The 20547-nt window shown below is 34.0% G+C and overlaps 1 protein-coding gene across 1 annotated transcript in view; it reads left to right on the top strand.

Moving 5' to 3' along the window:
• Nucleotides 1-20547, top strand: part of CSMD3 (CUB and Sushi multiple domains 3) — a gene marked incomplete at its 5' end in the record, with an annotated part of 687334 nt that overhangs the window by 505464 nt on the left and 161323 nt on the right. The window contains one exon of the mRNA XM_081322366.1: nt 18074-18187. Within this exon, the coding sequence (XP_081178492.1) occupies nt 18074-18187 (114 nt within the window). The remainder of the gene's footprint in view (nt 1-18073; nt 18188-20547) is intronic.

The raw sequence follows: 20547 nt of genomic DNA, 5'->3' as shown, positions 1-20547 counted from the left end.
GTCATCAACCGGGCTGTGAGTGAGGGAGATAGGTAAAAACCCAAGCGCTGTCTGGAACCGTTCTGGGTCCATTAGGCGCCTGGGACGGAACCACCTGGTCGGTTCCACAGCCCGGCAGCGGGGGGTGGCATAGCGGAAGACCAGCCGTAGGAGATAATGATCGGACCATGACAGGGGGACAATAGTTGGCAAGCCCCCTCCCAAATCATCCAACCATTGCCCAGATAGAAAAATCAGGTCGAGAGTGTGGCCTACCCCATGAGTCGGGCCCTGAATTACTTGGGTCAGGTCCATGGCCATCATGGAAGCCATGAACCATGAATTATTGATATTTTCTTTACTCTAGAATCCTAAAATTTGACTGAGATGTATTCAAATTTACTTTGATTGCTTTAAAAAATCAGCATCTCTTTTTCTATATGTTGAACATAGCTATATTGTCCATATATCCTGGTACACAGTACAATGCCTGTTCATTTTATTAATTTATGATTCAGTATATTATATAATCCCAGGAAGTGAGTAAAGTTAAAAACCTAATTAAGCCAGATGTGCAAACTCAAGACATTCTATTTTTACTAAATCAGAGTATAATAGATCCTTTTGTATCTAGATGTAATTATGAAAACATTGAATTTAAATAATCCTACCTTGACTTGATTAACCTTGACTTCAAAACTGGAAAAACTAGAGAAATCCAACAATTTTTTTGAAATCATCCTATTTATGTCTTTATGGTTTTAATTTACTGCTTTCACTGAATAATAAAAGACAGTAGTCAAAAACCAGTCTATACCAAAATATAAAAGCCATGAATACAGTAAATAATATATAACATAGTTTTATAAACAAGAAACTTATAAAATCAACAACTATTTCAGATAACTAAACTTAAAGAAGCTATTTTCCTAGTATGTTATTAGTGACATTTATATAAAAGTTGTAATAAAAATACCAGCAATATAGTACATTTACTATTTTTGTAAATAACCACCTAATTCCAAAATACTAATGTTACAAACCTCCATTTTTAATGTTAATATTTTGGTATTTTAGCTTATTACATGGTTTAGAATATAGAGTGCTAGGATACTGTATTCTCACAAATCATTATGCAAGTAACCTCTTTGGATATCTACAGGCGATATAACAGTATTTAGGAACACTCAGAAAGTGTTTCAATTCTATCAGATAGAAGATGCTAGTGATAAAATGAGTTTAGCGTAACATGCAATTAATGCTGATTAATAGTGTGTTAGTTTTCGTGCTACAGGGTCACTATGGAAAAAAAAAGAACACTGGCTTCATTTTTTACTACTTTCACATACTTCTAACAGGGCCAACAAAAATTGTAAGAAGAAAGAAGATTTCTCTATTAGGTTCTCTGTAACACTGAATTTTAGAGTATCATTTGTGAGGATTCTTTATATAGAACGACAGGATGATATAAATTGCATTGATGGAAGTAGTTTTTTCCCCTTTTTTCCTACAAAGAACCGGCCTCAAGTCTTTTGTAAAAAATGAAAGTGAGCTTACATGGCATTTTGAGGATCCCCTCCAAATATGAGTGGGGAACCACAAATTTTGTGGAGTAGGAAGCAGTTTCTAAAGGGGAAAATATGGTCTTCAATACCCAATTTGCCATATATGTGTATGTTTGTTTTTGTTTTTGTTTTTGTGTGTGTGTGTGTCATTTTCATTTTAAAGTCTTCTGATATTTTCCTTTTTCATTTCCTTGTTGGAGTTTTTTATTTGTGAACTTGCTATCCATATTATTTATGTTAAATCATCTTTTAGACACACTGCCTCCCTTTGTTATACAATTTTTAAACCACATGTCAAACTAGCCATTTGAGTGCAACAAAAGAGCAAAGTCCAAGACAAGAAAAGATTGGATTAAAATGAAAACACAATTGCTATTTATTTCTTATATATTTACTCCTGGGTACCAACAGAAGATCTTGACGACTCAACTTGGGACTTAATACTCCTGTAGTTTATCTTTAAAGGTGCATGAAATTAATTATAAGTACAGAAACATACCTGGTTGCTAAGATTTAACACCAATTTGATGGCACCTAATCAATCCATCCACCAATCAATTATACCTAATACATCAATATTCTGTGTGTGATTTCATACAGAGCCCAACCATGTCTAAAGATTTTTATCTGAAATTTTATACTTGCTAATATAAATAAAAAAAATCAATCAATATTAGAAGAGTTAATTAGCAACATTGTAAAAAAGTAAACCATCATAATTGTTTCTTGAATATGATGGGAGAAGTGACATATCTTGACATCAAATTATTTGGATGATTATATTTTATAGAGTATAAGTAAAAGCTATTTCACTTTCAAATTTTCACTGCTAACTTTCTGTGGGGGGGGGGGGAAATCACTGCAGTGGAGCTTGTTCCCAGTGTTTCATTATTCTGTCATGCAGAATCAGAACTTCAATATTTCATACAGTGATGGGCTTAAGCAAGAAGATAAATGATTCACAAAAACACGCAGCATGCAGTAGACAGAATCTTTTTTTGTAAACATAGGAGACTCATCATCTTTGACACACTCCCACTGATACTGCAGAAGGGTGCAATGATAACTAATTGTTTAACTTTGAAGTCCTTCACTGATTAAAATTAAATGGCAGCTGCTTAATTTTAATCTCTCCCTCACTCTCTCTTTGACTCACAAGATATAATTTGTATTTAATGATGGAACATGCATTAATAAGCTCTCTAAAGTTTACAAGTTTGTTCTATGGTATAATAAAGGTATTTTTTACTGATTTCCTGAAGGCAAAGTGAAGAAATCCAAAAGCAGTGTACATTTATGGTCCAGAAGTCAGAGTCTGTTTATTTAAAAGAAATTAATGGACAATTATAAAGTAATAATGTTATTTTATAACATCCAAATTAATATAAATTTATTTAGTTATAACCCTCAATATTTCTATTAAGCAAATTGCAAATCCTGATGATACCAGTTAAAAACTTTGTCACTGTTAGTGTCCCTTTAGGAATTTGATCATAAGATATTTAACATACAATGGATTAGAGTGCCCAGGGAAAAGATGTTGAAATGGGATTAATTAATTCTTACACAAACAAAGATAAAAGGTACAAAAGAGGAGTATATGACCACTGACTCTATGCAATAATTACTATGTGAATGCCTTGTTTTCCATAACATCATACATATAAATATAAATATTCAGATATTATCAGTGTAATGTTAAAGGAAAAGACTTTCTCATAACTTATTCTAAAATATACTGCAGCACAAGATACTTTTGACTTGCACGTCTTGGTGGATAATCTCTGAATTCCTCTATTCAGTTTGAGTGATTGTTGAGGGATAAGTTAAACCAAATAAGCATGCCAGATTTTGTTCCCTATCTGCCAACAAGATTGTCCAGGAATTGATATAATCCCCCAAAGGGCCTAATGTTAATTGGCGATCAGATATTGTAAAAAATATATAATTTATACCATAATTTAACAGTGGTTTGTTAAACAGGAATCCGAGGTCTCACCCAGCACCAAGAAGGAGGCAGAGACCATTTCTCTCTAGTCACATATTTATTCAGATCTGGACAAAGGTGGGTCCTCCCATAAAGCAGGAAGAATCACAAATGATTTATTCAGCATGTCTTTATACTTTACTTGCTTACCCAAGCAGGAAATACAGCTATTTGCACAAAAATAGATAAGAAGCAGAAGTTGCTACAATGTTGTTGCTCATCAAGTACACTTAGAAAGAAGTGTATTTAGCAAGCCCATTGTGCCCTATCTGTAGTTTCCTGTCATGCCTCCCCTGAGCTATGGACAGTTGCATGTTATTACAACTCCTGTATTCTCTTTAATCCAGCTGTTTCAATGCAAGAATCTTGTTCATCGTAAAGCCAATCAACAGATTAATCAGACTAAGTTAGAAAGAAGAAATAACCTATTTTTAATAACATAACTTTATTTGGGACATAATTGGAAACAAAGAAACAAGGAAGGGGACTTAGCTTGTAATAAATGATGATTGTCTTTAATCCCTTCAATCCAGACTGCCACCTCATAGGTAAATTTAGCCGCCAAAAAACTCAAATTAGTACTGAATGGTGTTGGTTCCCCTTTAATATGGAAGAGTTATAGTAGAGAAATCTCACCATGCCTCATAGATGGTATATTTATTTTAAAAACTCAAGAGTGCTCTGAGGCATTTTGGAGGGATTCAGTTCTAAAAAACTGTTGTAAAATGTATTCATATCCATAATTCCAATTATGCAGTACTGAACTATTCTTTCAGTTTGTGGTGATATTTTTCAGGAATTTCCTTCATATTCCTCCCTTAGTCTTTTCTTCTCACAGTCTTTCATTCTGTCTTAATAAGACTTTGCTTCTAATCCCTTGATCATCCTCATTGCCTTCACTATAACTGTTCCAGGTCAACTCAATCTTTTTCAAAATGTAGTGTGCAGAACTGGAAACAATATTTAAGAGTCTGGTTGAATATTCAATCATATATTCAATATTCAAGAGTCTGGCTCAATATTCAAAGTCTGGATGAAGGAGAAGAAAATTTGTGAACCTTCATATAGTTGTCAGGTAAAGACGTCTACAGTAAAAACATAGTGTTGCAAACATTAAGAGTAAATTTCTAGCTAGAGTTGAGTTAATTAAAGTGGATTATCTTAAAAACACTTTCTTTTCTTGTTTCTCACATCTGGACTACATTGTTTCTGTTGGAAATAAGAGACAAACTCATCATTGCTTGCTTTCTTCCCACCTTCTTCAGTTTTTAACTAAAACATTTTTCCATGAGGAGTATTTCCAAGTTAGGTTTTCTCCAGTTTGTAAAGATACATTTGATTACTGTTCCTAATGGGCATACCTTTGCAGCTGTCTGTTGACATTTTTTTTCCTAAACCTATTTCTAAAACCCATGAAGGTTGTTTTAAATTTTATCACTGCCTTAGAGGGTATAATATTTTGTATCATCTGAAAATCTGATAAGCATTTCTTTGATGAATTTGATAAGCTTCAGTTTTCCCTAAAATCAAGAGCATCACAATAGTCAGTGTATTCTATATTCATTATTTCAGTGCCTATTACTGGAAGAAGGACAGTTCTAAGAAGTTAGTAATAAAAAACAGTAGGAGCCATTGTTTTCCAGAAAATTCTCCTGTTGTTTAAGTTTTTGAATATGTGAAATACTGTATATCCAAAATGTTCCATGCTCTGTAATATATCTGAAACAAATATAAAAAGGAAGTAGTAAGAGATAACATCAATAGGCCACTAAGAATTTGTCATTCAGTGGTCCATACAAGATTGACTATAGCATGCTTCTGAAAATGCAAAGACAAAATTTGTTCTGCCAGCTGAAACAAATGCAACCAAACAATCTTGTCAACACAAATTATCTCAGGGAGGTAGTTCAATGATTGTGGACTCTTCAGACAGTTTAAAAGCCATGTCATTCCACTGTTACTTTGGCATTGTCAGTTATGCTTTAAAATGCCCTTTGTATTGGAAAAAGTAATAGCATAAAAAGAGAGTTGATTAAAGGGCAGAACTCATAGGAGACCATATGAAGCATGACAGAAATACATTAAACTAATGTTGTTTTAATTATATTCTTAAAGTGTTGCATTTCTCCATTCTTCACAGTATTTCAAAGAACTATTTGATTCATCTGGGAAAACTGTATATATTCTTATTAATAAAATAAGTTTTAGAAGAATCTTATGGATAATAATTTCCAGTTATTTGTTGCTTTTTAAATAAATAATTATATTGCTGAATCTTCTCCAGTATTATATAATTCCCTGATATTATAAAGATGATTTCTAATGAATTCCAGCATTAATTTAAAAGAGCTGTGATTACTGTCACAATTCATTTAAACATTGATACTATAATATAATAATTATAAAATAATAATTATACTACTATATGATACATTTAGTAAACTAGTGATTATAAGTTTGATATATAAGGTAGACCTTTCTTTGTCTAGATTTTTTTCCTTCCTTCCTTCCTTCCTTCCTTCCTTCCTTCCTTCCTTCCTTCCTTCCTTCCTTCCTTCCCATTGCTTAATTGTTTTTGGAGCATATCCCGGCATTTTCCACTTAATATTTTTTTTAATAAGACTAGACTTCTACTACTACAGCTGTATTCCTGAAGGCTACATCATATCATATTATAGACTGATTTTTAACTGTGCTAAAACTTTTTAGCACATTTTCATTTCATTTCATTTCATTTATTAAATTTGTATACCGCCCTTCTCCCGAAGGACTATATTTTCCATATAATACCCAATATTTGTGATTATGATTATCAGAGTGATGAAGGACATATGGGGCACCCCATCTCTATTCTTATATACTAATGATGGAAATATTCTATCTGTAACACATGTGGACTGATGTCTTAAAGCAGTGATGGCAAACCTTTTAGAGACTGAGTGCCCAAAAATTGCCCCTGCCTGCCCGCAGGGCCACCCACTGCCTCCATGGCCCACCATAGATCGCCATGGCAGCCCAGCAGCACCATGGTGGCCACGCCCTCTGCCCATGCCCCGCATCATTTGCGCATGATGGGAGACAAGGGCGGAGTTTTGTTGAAGTCTGCCCGGCTGCTATGTCCTTGGCTGCGCTGCTCCACTTGGGCCGTGCCCAAGGGCGACTCTCTTACAGTGGGCTGCTGGCAAGCAGGGGGCTGTGGGGAGAGATGGGGCTGGGGTGACAGCACGCATGCCCACAAGGAGGGCCCTGAGTGCCACCTTTGGCACGCATGCCATAGGTTCGCCACCACTGTCTTAAAGCCTTGTTTATTATTCCTTGAAATTAGTTATTGTAAAACAAAAGTTGTAGTATTTTCAAGAAAGTGTATGAATTCTCCAAATAGGTGGAAGATCAACAGGAGATCTGTTAAAAAGGTTTAAAATCTTCAATTATCTACATATTCAGTTTCAATCTTCCACTTGTTGGAACAATCAAGTGAGTAAATTTAATGTAAAAAGTTCAAAGAGTATCCCTGCAGTTACCAAAGAAGCATGGCAACCATTACATCTCAGCAATAATTAAATTATTTGAAGACAAAGTTCTGAATCTCATGCATTATGGTACCCAGCTCTTCTAGGCTTAAAAGCAGCTACTTCTAGGCTCGAAAGCAGCTGATCAGAATTTTTAAAATATATACTTTGTATCCTTCATTCAACTCTTAGGATAATATATGACTAGAACTAGGTTGCATCTCCTTTGGGAACTGTTTGAGACTGTCACCTCAAATTCTTGTTAAAAGAAATCATATGGAGAAACTCTTCAATACACCTTACACTGTTATATAAATTTGTTTCATCTTTAAAAAGACAAATAATTATTATTTGAAATATTGTGTCTTTTACCCTTGATAAAACATTGGCTGAAGACGAAAGGATGTAAGACCAAGACTCATCTTTGTTATGTGCAATTTTGCCTCCCTGCGGCAATATTACTAGATTTGTTATTTTTTAAAAAAAAAAAATTTACATAGCCCACACAAGACATTTTTCCCCTGGCCTGAATCAACATGTTATGCATTTGGGTGGCACCAGGAAGATATACCACTCTCCTTTTTGAACATCATGCTTGTATATGCTCAGAGATGGCAATTGAAATCTTAATAACATGTATTACTACAAAAAAGCCTCATTATATACAATTGAACCTAGTTCAAAGTTCTGAATCTCATGCATTATGGTACCCAGCTCTGTATCTACAAGGATACTTCTAGGCTCAAAATCAGGTGATCAGAATTTTTAAAATATATACTTTGTATCCTTCATTCAACTCTTAGGATAATATATGACTAGAACTAGGGCGTTCTCTGTGGGCGCGCCAGACCTTTGGAACCGTTTACCGGTTGAGCTCCAGATGGCTCCTGACCTTCGCTCATTCCGCCGTGACCTAAAAACTTACTTATTTGAACAAGCCGGCCTGGTCTGATGGGTTTGGGGTATTTTAATATTAATTTTATTAATTTTTACTGTAATTGGGCTACAATATTTAATTCTTTCTTAACTTTTATACATTGTATTTTTATTGTATTTATTGCCCTGTACACCGCTCTGAGTCCTTCGGAAGAAGGGCGGTATAGAAATTAAATTATTATTATTATTATTATTATTATTATTATTATTATTATTATTATTATTATTATTATTATTATTATTATTATTATTATTATTATTATTTTATCTATTGTTAGAAAATGTGCATATTTATATGAACATGAGATGACTTTTCTCCTTTTGCAACCAATTTTCAAATACCTCCAAGATGGTTGGAACATTTTTATCTATGGCTTATACAACTGTCCAATTCCATTTCAATTACAGATTCTACCAGGCCTGTCTTACACATATGCACACAGACATAAGAAAGAAAGTGTGTCTCTTTTTGTGTGTTCATATTGTCCAGTGTATTTGATATACTTTTAGTGATTAAACACATAAAGTTCAAATTTTTTTTTCCTAGAAAAATATAGTTATCATTTTTATTTTGTATTTCCTGTTCCTTTATTTTTCTATGGCTCAAACATATTTTCCCCAGCCCACTAACTGTTTAATATTAATTGTTTTTTGCATTGGTGGTAAAAAAAAAGTAGTCAGAACTTTTAGACTATGATTTGTATACTATAGGAAAGACCTTACAATCTAATTAAAATGAGATACAGTCAGTCATGGCACAACATAAAATGTTCCATTTATTTTTAGGGCCTAAAAATAGCAACGTAAGTACTAGCTTTAACAATGGGAAAGAACATACTTGTATTGGAAGAGAAGGCACAATCTCCCTTTTATTATTTTATGAAGCTCATTAACTGCAGCCTGCTTCCTTTCTGGCAGTTTGTTGAAAAATCTTTGGAGAACAGTGATCTATGGCTTTTAAATGTCTCTGTAGTTCACTGAGTTCAATGTAATTGTTGCTGAGCCTGGGAAAAAATGCTATGTGGCTATGTAAAAATGTACAACAGAAAGAAATTAAAGACTAGTTTTCACAGTAGTGGAACTCATAAGACAAGTTGCAGGTGAGGAATCATATTAATGAAAGTTCTCCCCTCATTCAAGTTTCTTCCACATCTAAAATAAAACTATTCCTAGATAAAGGAAAGTCAGCAACCCATATCTATGTAAATTTTCTACAGAGAATGAGTGAGAGAGACAAAGAGAAATAGATAAGGTATGATCAGGGGATGACAAGACCCATGGAGTGCCAGTATGTATAACTGGTATGGTCTAAATTATAAAGAGTGGCACAGAAGAAGACACAATGGTCAGTCTTGCTGGACAACTACTAGGAAGGACAAGATAAATGCAATGAGTTATTCAATTATGTGACTTTTCATTGCAGGATGAATTTCAAATGGAGGTTTAGCCTTTACTCAAAACACAATGTATTGTGTTTTTATCATGGCATCTGAATTCACCTGTGTCACTTACAGCTTGGTGGAGACTTGAACTCTCTGGATACTGGATGAAGGAGTCTCTGTCCTATAAGAATTTAAGCCTAAATGTCATGATACTGTGAATCTCTGGATATTTTCAGAGTTATATGAAGCATCAGCACTATAGAGATAGATGTAGATATACTGTAGATGATAGAGAGATAGAGATGATAGGAAGATAAAAATATAGAGATGGAGCTCAGATGATAGAGAGTTATGTAGATTATGCAAATGTTGTAGATTTTGATATAGATGTAAATTTACGTGTCTGTCTCTATGTGTGTGTTTGTGACAAAAAGACAGCCACCAATAATAGAGAAACCAATATATTTCTTTTGGCTTGTCACTTACAAAGTTTTGATATATAAGAGAAAGATGAGGTAATCCCATGTTAGCTATTTTAGCAGTAGCTTTGGTGGGACAAGTCTACTTCTGTTTTGCTGCAGAGCAAAAATAAGTGAGGCTTGATTACACTGTGAATTTTTAATTCATAATTCATATATGTCTTCTGCATCAATAAAATAATTGAGAGACATTGATGAGAGACATTGATGAGAGACATTCACATCAATAAAATACAAACAATGAAACAGCACTATTTTGTCAAAAAAAGATCAAATAAATGTTGCAATGACATTTTTTAAATGCTTTGTTCAAAGCTTTTCACTCTTTACTTTAAATTCAAGGTCAACACTGCATCTCTTTAGATGCTGATTGCTTAATGTAAAAAACATTTCAAAATCACTTTAAAGCCTTAGGCTTATGGGAGGAATTTTACGTCAAGAGTACCAGGGAAGTATTTCATTCACTATTACAGTTTTTATAGATGTGTCCACAAATCAGATTGTGTGACTTTTAAAAGTAATAATTCAGGATAAGAGAGAGTTCTTGCTCTCTTTCTCTCTCTCTCTCTTTCTCTCTCCCTCTGTTTTTCTCTCTCCCTTTCGCCCTGTCCCTCTCTCCCTCTCTCTCCCCCCCTGAATAATGCACGAATAATAAAAAGTTGTAATCCACTTTTTAAAATGGGCACCACAACTTGCTCTTTGAAATAATTATTCTTTGTTTTATTGAAGCTTGATCTATTCGAGATAGGAAAAATTGTCATTAGGATGGATGGCTTTCAAATCACTGCCCAAGAATATATGCATTATGGAACTTGACATTTCAAAAATGGTAATAACGATGACTGCTTTGAACACAGATAATTTCCACAAAATATCAGTGTTTCAATTTAGTACGTTTAATACATTTTGCAGCTCAAATTCAACTTGACAAAAAGGTTTGTTAGTCTGATTAGTATATGTGTGTGTGAGAGAGAAACAGACATACAGTCAGACACACACTCAGAAATACACACAGAGAGACAGAGAGAGAAATTTCTCTGGGTGAGGGGTGACATGATAGCAGTGTTCCAATATCTCAGGGGCTGCCACAAAGAAGAGGGAGTCAAGCTATTCTCCAAAGCACCTGAAAGCAGGACAAGAAGCAACGGATGGAAACTAGTCAAGGAGAGAAGCAACCTAGAACTAAGGAGAAACTTCCTGACAGTTAGAACAACTAACCAGTGGAACAACCTGCCTCCAGAAGTGGTGAATGCTCCAACACTGGAAGTTTTTAAGAAGAGACTGGCCAGCCACTTGTCTGAAATGGTATAGGGTTTCCTGCCTGAGCAGGGGGTTGGACTAGATGACCTCCAAGGTCCCTTCCAACTTCTTCTTCTTCTTCTTCTTCTTCTTCTTCTTCTTCTTCTTCTTCTTCTTCTTCTTCTTCTTCTTCTTCTTCTTCTTCTTCTTCTTCTTCTCTTCTTCTTCTTCTTCTTCTTCTTATTATTATTATTATTATTATTATTATTATTATTATTAGCCCATATGTTACTGTTGTTATATTGCTCACAACACACATAAAATATATGTGAAGAGAATAGAGTAGATTTACCCTTCAATAATTACATTAAGTAATTGTACCAATTCAATAACCTAACAACAGAAGCATAGAACAAAGGCTTTATTTTTCCTTTTTAAAACCTTTTTTGGGGATTTCAGGTCCAAATATGGAAATGGTGAAGGAAAGGCATGGCCACTATCCACAGGACAGTCAACAATATCAAAGTGATAGGCTCAACTGGAAAATCAAAGCCCTGAGCCTATTGTTTATTGTGATTTATGTGGCATTCATTAAAAGGTGTGAGGTTTTGATCATCCAGTCATATCCTTCATTTTGTTGGCATTTATGACTCCTGTGGATTTCCCCTGTAGGGTTCTTGTTCAGTCTGCTAGGTTTTCAGCTTCTTATTTCTTAAAATATTAGTTTTTAAGACAGACTATATCTCTAAACACTGCTATCTCATATACATAGTTCAAGCATCTTGCAGTGTGTGCCTCTCCATTCTTCCTCCAAACTCTGGGTCCTTGGTTTCCAAATGAGATGCAAAAGTTGCTCTCATCAGAAAACAGGACTTTGGACCACTGAGCAACAGACCAGGTCTGTTTTTCTTTAGCCCAGGTAAGACGCTTCTGATGTTGTTTGTTGTTCAGGAGCGGCTTGACAAGAGGAGTACGACATTTGAAGCCCATGTCCAGGATCCTTCTGTGTGTGGTGGCTCTTGATGCACTGACTCCAGCCTCAGTCCACTCCTTGTGAAAGTCCCCAACATTTTTGAATGGCCTTTTCCTGACAATCCTCTCCAGGCTGCGGTCATCCTTGCTGCTTGTGCACCTTTTTCTTCCACACTTTTCCCTTCCACATAACTTTCTATTAATGTGCTTTGATACAGCATTTTGGGAACATCCAACTTCTTTTGCAATTACCTTTTGAGGCTTTCCCTCCTTATGGAGGGCGTCAGTGATGGTTTTCTGCACAACTGTCAGGTCAGCAGTCTTCCCCATGATTGTGATTCCTACTGAACCAGACTGAGAGACCATTTAAAGGCTCAGGAACCCTTTGCAGGTGTTATGGCTTAATTAGCTGATTAGAGTGGGACACTTTGTGCCTAGAATATTGCACCTTTTCACAATATTCTAATTTTCTGAGATTGTGGATTTGGGGTTTTCATGAGCTGTACGCCATAATCATCACAATTATGACAAATCATGGCTTGAACTATCTTGCTTTGCATGTAATGAGTCTATCTCATATATTAGTTTCCCCTTTTAAGTTGCATTACTGAAATAAATGAACTTTTGCACGATATTCTAATTTTTCGAGTTTCACCTGTATGAAAATATCAATTAGGGATTTGCCAATATGTGATCCATGTTTATTGCCCAAAGCAAAACAAGCTATGCAGCCAATTTGACATTGTTGATGACCATTTAGGATGTCCCCGGGACCATGTCTTTCCCTTGAGTAACCTGATCTGTTCTGTATGGCAGTAATCTATCCATTTTATAGATGGATAATATTCTACCTACAAGATTTTCTGCCTGGAAATTGTAAAGGTACAGCCTAATACTATAGATATTTTTCCTGTTATGTTTATTCTGCTATTCCCAAGAAAAATGGAAAGACTTTTGATCACAAAGCATAATTCAGTTTGCTTTGGGCAATAAACATGAAGTATACATTGAACTGTGTGTGTGTGAGCATGCAGATACTCAGTTATAGTGTAAGTTTATCATATTTATGGACACATTTGTCTTTAATGGAATGTTTAATAGAACATTTTCCTCCTTTAACTTTTGGGATTTCAGCTATGCACATATCAGCCATTTAAGGAACAATATTATTGATTTGTGGTTTTTTATTGAGGAAAATTTAACTGTGGTAAAGAAATGCAGAAGAAAACTATAGTAAAGAAAAGGTCATGATTCTCAAGTTCATCAGAACCATCTTCAGAAAGTTAGCATACTTTATTGGCAATTTGAGCTGAATCAGAGGAGAATTCAGCAATTTTATACAAATGCATGTGCCTTTATTGGCTTTAAACTGTCTTTTGTTGGCATTATCCAATAATGGAAAATTAATGAGCATATTAATACTTAATAAATATTACTTAATTAAAATAGCTGATGCCAACATTTCCATAAAAGCAGTAAGTAAGTTACTTGTTTTGTGACAGATAATTGTCTTTTCTCTGCATAATGGATTTGGGTTATTGATGCAAGAACGTCTTAAGCTTTGGATTCATAAGTATTAGAGTAAGAGGGAGGGAGATGGAGGGAAGGAAAGAGGGAGGGGAGAGAGACAGACGGAGAGAGAGAGAGAGAGAACTGAAAAACACTTTTGAGAACATGTCATTTATGTTGGGTACAATGGAAGGGATAGGTGACCTGATCAGAGAAATGTATTATTGTGTTGATTTGTATTAAAATGCATACCTTAAAGACCTTGTGTCCATTATGAACCACAAATATCTAACTCAAAAGTGTATAAAATGTATGTTTCATTGTGGAATACCTTTTACATGTGTTGTATTGCAAAATTATGTAAAATTGTAATGATATAATACAGAGATTTATGTGATGTGACAGTGGTTATTTAAATCGTGTGATCTATGCATTCTTACTTCCCATGGCTCTACATGTTCCATTAATTGTTTTTTTAGATTTTGTTTCTAAAAAAATGTTTTTGTTGAAATGCATAGACATAAATACATACTTGTATACATTCAGTGCTATAGAGATACAGTATATCTTCTGTTTTTTTTACTTTTTTAAAAAAGGGATTATATAATAAACAAAATTAAATATCTATAGAAAAAAACTCATACTATTCTTGAATTACAATTTAATTTTAAAACAAACTTTGACAAAAAAAACCCAGTATTGAAATATCACAATAAGCGTGGACATACATTTTCCAATGTCTGCAATTTGTAAAAAGAGCTTATTTTCACTTAAGCTATTTTCACAAACAGGGTTTTTTTTAAATGTTATATTTTCTATAATTTATTTATTTTATCTCATAGATTCAATTACTTATTTCTTACAAGAATCTTTTTCCAGTGATGGTGAGCCTCAGATTTGTATCCTGGGTTCAGTTAAATTCTACATTTATATTAATTTCCTTTAACAGCTTCCTGAACAATTTTTGAAATTTAAATAACTCTCTATATATCAAGGATATAGCTTTATGTCAGGACAGTTGCTTTTCATAAATGTTTTATGAAAGCTTACAGCAATCAACAGTTTATATTGTGGAAATCTATTCCTTGTTTTTCACAATATAATATACTTACTTATACTGTATTTAAATATCTGAACATGTAGCTATGAATTAAGATAATTCACAGATGGTTATTCTGTACATTATGTAACATTTTGGAGGTAGAAAATTAACCAGAAACAGTTTTTTCAAGATAACCTCATTCAAAACATTTGTCATGAATTCCTAAATTTTATTTATAAAAATTATTTGCCACCTATCTCATATCCAATGACTCGGGGCACCTTACAACATAAAAACATTGAACATTAAAATCATCCATTATAAAAACACAACAGGTAAAAATGCTATAGACTATTTGAAGGAATTTGGTATATATTTGTGTGCATTCATGCAGATGAAGGCACAGCTAACCAACTAGCCTGCTTTGTTAATCTTTTTAAAGATGCTGTTCTGTTTGGGATAATATTCCATGCCCATCAGTTAAACTTAATTTCCCCTTCTGATAGTATTCTGACCTTGCCAAGGCAAATCTAATATTGTGTCTAATTTTCTTCCCTCCACACAAGTGCTGAAGGCAGGAAGTGCAAATGCCAAAGCTGGGGAGAAGAGAGCAAAAGGAAAATATGGTGATAGTGAATTTTACTCCACTCTCAATGGGCACAGAACTTCAGCTGACTGATGATAGAATCAGAATAAATTAGGCTTCTCCTAAACTTTCCTTTTTTTAAAGAGTTTTCGCCTAGCAAGTATTAGGTTTATTGGCCCATTTGAAGCCTGCATTTTTCCAACCTACTTGGCAGCATGACTATAGGGATTTTCATAGGTCCTATGAAAACAGAGACTTTCATTGCTGAATACATTGTACATAGTTAACATGCTGAAGGTATTGTATCCAGGACTGCATTGGCCACAAATTTCTAGATTGGTAGCATTATAATCGTCCTTTGGAAAGCAGTAGAAAAAATACAAGATAACATAACTCTTTCCCCCAAATTTGATATAACTGGCCTACCCTTTTTACCATTATGGTAAATTGGGTCCAACCATTGCTCAGAGCAGGAATCTAATATAAAGTATCCTTGCCAGGTGAATACTTACCAATACTATGGGTAATAAATTCCTGTGTCAAACTTCTCTAACTACTATTTTTTCCTATAAAATTCAATTGGAATCTGTTTTCCTGGGACATATGTACATTATTTTGTATCTTATCCTCTCAAGTGCAAAACAAATTGTGATTCTTTTAGGTTGCATACCTTCTTGTTCTGATGTTATGATATTATTACTTTGCCTTTGTTCCTAGTTCCCCATACCTCTACATAGAGTTTAATTTCTAGTTTTCCGCTTATTCTTTTTGCTATTCACTGAATCTGTTCCAACACTTCTGAAGTACCCCGAAGTGGAACCATAAATGAGATGAAATCTGACCAAAAAAAAAAAGAGGGAATATTTTTTTCTTCATTTTTTGAAAAGAGAATGGATATTTCTTTCATTAATTGTCTTTTCTTCCAAGTTACTTTTAGAAAACTAGATAACTTTAGTGACTTTAGGAAGTTTTGTTTTCCTTATAGCCTAGTTTTCCAGTTAATTTGTAGAGTCTTAGCCATTGCATTTGTAGAGTCACCTTTGTAGAGTCTTAGCCATTGCACTTCTGTATTATAGAAACTTTACATCCCAACCAATGTAATTGTCAAAACCCACCCCAAACCACATCTTAGGAAGACAAAACTCTTGGAGCCAATTCTAGTCCAAAAAGAAATCTTTACTATGACATGCTTGGCTGTGGGAATACAAGACAGGATCTAATATTGTTCTACAAATTGAAACCTTATAAAGTGTTCCCTGTTCAACCCCCCTTCCCTAACCCCATTTGGTCAGCCCCCCATCATTTACCTTGTGTCATCCCTTTCGTGGGAAAAGGAACTTTGGAGTTTATGGTTATTGCTCTTCCTTCCTAGCCCTCCCTTTTGTTCCCCCAGTTCAAAAGGCTTCTCTGAATCTTTGAAATGCCTAAGGCATGCTAAATCCACATTTGTTCCTTCCTCCTCGGGAGATGGCAGATTCCATGGAATAATGTTTTAAACATACATTTATGAATATGATATAAATGGATTCCGACAGTAATTCTTTTTTTTTATTGAAAAGTTTTATCATACATTTTATCTTTAACAATCCCCCCTAGCCCTCCCCTATCCCTCCCTCCCTACCCCTCCCCCCTACCCCCCCCCGACTTCCCAGAGCTAAGTACAAGGTATAAAAAACCAAAAAAAAACCAATCGTAGACATTCATATGCTATTCATATTCCGACAGTAATTCTTAAATAACCTTTGTCAGAAAACTAATTTGGAGTTCCAATTCGACCCAGGGCTGCTCGAAGAAGAAATAAAAATGAGATCCAAAAAACTGTGGGGAAAGAAGAAATATTTATTCCTAAAAGCAATACAGTTTGCATTTAGGGGCAGGCTGCAGAGAAATGGGGTACAGCAATAGTTTTTTTTGTAGGGGGAGCTTATCAGGGGTGTCACCTGCTGATTCTAGTCTGACACTTGAGGGCTGTGTGTGTGTGTGTGTGTGTGTGTGTGTGTGTGTATTTAGGTAAGTTTATTGTTGTGAATATACAGTTCCTCTGGGGGACGTAATTTAATTAACACTGTGTTTGCAGACTTTATCCTTTAATATATGGATTGGGTCTGGGTAATTTATTTGGGGGTTTGAGGAAGTGCGTGAAAGGGATTTTCCTGTGTTTGCTATTTTTACTTAATTGATTTAGTTTCAGTTTGGCCGTCAATTATCTAGTGGGGACACTGATTCTCAGACCATTGTGGATTATGTTAATATTTTAAAGGAAGATGGAAATAGTATAGAGTAAAATATATTTTGATACAAAACTTCTCACACCTTGTTCCATGTTTCACATTTTTTTTCTTCTGCTTTTCTTTTTATCCGTTTAAGCTAATGTATTCTAATCATGTTCATTTAGAATATGTCTAATAATAATAATAATAATAATAATAATAATAATAATAATAATAATAATAATAATACTGAAATTAATTAAAATTCAACACTGTAATAAAATTATATATTGTGATATTCAAATGGAAAAGATATAAATTTTCTTTCTAGGCAAATTAATTTATTTTTATTCTTTGCTCGCATCTGGCTTTTGCTAACCATAATGAGAACAAGAAGTGTTCCAAATCTTCCTCTGTGCAATTTCCTATGTTAGCCATGTTGGTTCTAAAGATTTCTTCCTATTTATCTTCCCTCACCACTGTTACAACTTATTCTTCATTCTGCTGCTTTTTATCCTCTTTTATCCTACTGAACTGAAAAAGAAATGACTGCACACGTACCTATTCTATTATGGTCTCATATACCAGTATAACTTTAGTGTATATGTGGCCAGAAATGAAAAAATAGAGAGTATTTCATTCAACCTTTCCTTTCCTTTTTGTTTTTATATCTCTTAGTGGTTTTTGGCCAGTTTGTATTTTTCCAGACATCTCTCCATGATGTGGTTGAAGTATATGACGGGCCAACTCAGCAATCATCTTTATTATCTTCACTCTCAGGATCACATTCAGGTATCTCATAACAGAACTGTCCTAAATCCATTATTTATTTAAGTGACTTTTACTCTGGATAGTTCTGCTGAGCATAGTTGGTTTCGAACATAGAAGAACAATCGAGGGTGCATAAATTAAAAGATTAAATTGACACTATTATGGGATTATGGGAAATCAGTTGAAAGAAGAAACAATGTGATGTGTGCCTTAGATTATCAGTAATTATTTTATAGAAGTTTTTTTGGGGGAAAAACTCTATATTTTTATACACTGAGGAAATAATTATTTGCAAATAATTAGAGAAATAAGGTGTGAGTTTCTAATGTTTTTCCCTTTATGTTCCAGGCTTTAAACAAGTTTTTTGTAACTATTCTAACAAATCAAACAGCAGTAGTCATTAATATTCATCTATTTCTTAAGATTAAAAAGAGCTGCAGCACAATACATAGTTACATTACAGTGCTTCCACTTCTCTGTAATCTAAAATCCACTTTCCCATCAAAGGTAATAATTTTAACATAATTAATCAGAGACAAATTCCATATTATTTTAATTAATTACAGATAACATGCAGTTCTTGTTGGAACTGCATCATGCAAGAAAATAAATGTATTCCTTCCATCATCTAACATGAGATAAATTCAATGAGGACTAGTCTCTTCTTCCACTAGCAATATCGTCAAAGCTGTAGTTAATTAAAAGAATGCTGGAGATGTGCCTATAGGACGGTTATACATTCAGAAAAGAGCATATGTAGTTTACACCTCATCTTTGGTGATTTACATTCATATTAATGATAGGATCATGACATATGAAGATTTAAATTGAAAGATAGCTGACTTGAATTGACACAACTCTTTACACAAAGAAAATATAGTATGGAATGTCATCTGAATTTATTTATTTTTTTAAAAAAAGATAACCCCACCATTTTAAATTTCACAATCCAGAACAATTTCACTTTTGTGCCAATGCCAAGATGTTGGGAAGCTATCAGCGAGGCAAGTAGGAGAACTATCAGCAAGGTCAAGTGGGGAATTAGTCTTGAATCACTGTGCAGTCACAAGAGAACTAGGACTGACCCCCCACTTAAATTCCATGGAACCTTATCTGTTTGTTCTCAAGTGAAGGCAAGCAATCTTGGGAGACTCATGTATTATAGGCAGAATATAATAAAGTAGGAAGCTTGAACCCTTCATGTGTGGATCTGATTGTTTTGGCCTGACACAAGCTGACCCCTAGAAATGATGAAAACTCTTAAGCAAACTGATACCTTGTCAGTTTGTTGGATCTAATCAGAATCGGTAAAGTGAATATCAGTTCTCAGTGCCATTCATATTTCACGAAAGAAGCAGGGTAGAGTTATCTGCTATGTATTCTCCTGTAGTATATTATATTATTTGAAGCGCTGCTTGGGAGAAAAATCTTTACATTCTTTCTTCCAGAGCCACTGTAATTATTTATTTACTTTTTTTTTTAAAAAAAGTCCTTTCATTCCAAGAGAGAGCAATATGGAAATTACCCTAAAATGTTACTAGCATTTTATCTGATAATTTTTCATGCAAACAGATTTCAAGACACCATAATAATCACAGATGAATTCAATGTATTTGACATATTTCATCTGGAGCAGCATATTATTTATTTATTGTTACTCTGTATATAATTTTGGCATGTATAGTTTTGATGCATTCCTTAGGATACTCACATTCATGTAAGTTAAATTTGATATGGCCCAGGCAACATTTAGTATTTTTTGAAATTCTTGAAGAATTTAATTCTTCCATCATTTCAGTGAGATCTGGAAGTATTTAATACAGGCAAAATCAGATTATTTTTCATGAAATATTCTTCACATAACTGTCTTTTCTCACAAAACAATCCCTACCATAAATAAGTATGATGAACTTTATAGATACATTTGTCAGATTATATAAAGAGTTCTGCTGGAACAGATTATAGGATCCATATTTTGTTCTGAACAGTTGATGTCAAATTGTCTTTTGAGTTAATATAAGCAGAGCTTGTACTGTTATGTATCCCAAAATATAATGCAGATGTATTAGAGGATGGTCTATTCTGAATATATTAAAAAGGAATTATGCATCTTGTGAACATTTTCCTGAAATCGTTAGAGGGCAAACCCCAAAATAGATGGTTGCAGGATATCATTGTAGCTAAATAGCTTAAGTTTATGTTTAGTGAAACTCACTCATAGGATATCAATTTAAAAGATTTAAACAAAGTTCTAAAGAAATATAAAATTTTAGAACCTTGGAATCACCATAAGAGAAAAAGCACTTTCCATTGATGAAATACAGTAGATATTTATCTTTTCCTCTGGTTTTTAATTTTAATAATTAAGATTAGGAAGATTT

The sequence above is a fragment of the Vipera berus genome, assembly GCF_964194415.1.
Source record: "Vipera berus genome assembly, chromosome: 3".
Classification (NCBI taxonomy): Eukaryota; Metazoa; Chordata; class Lepidosauria; order Squamata; family Viperidae; genus Vipera; species Vipera berus.
The sequence above is the reverse complement of the archived record's forward strand: the minus strand, read 5'-3'. Positions and strand labels throughout refer to the sequence as shown.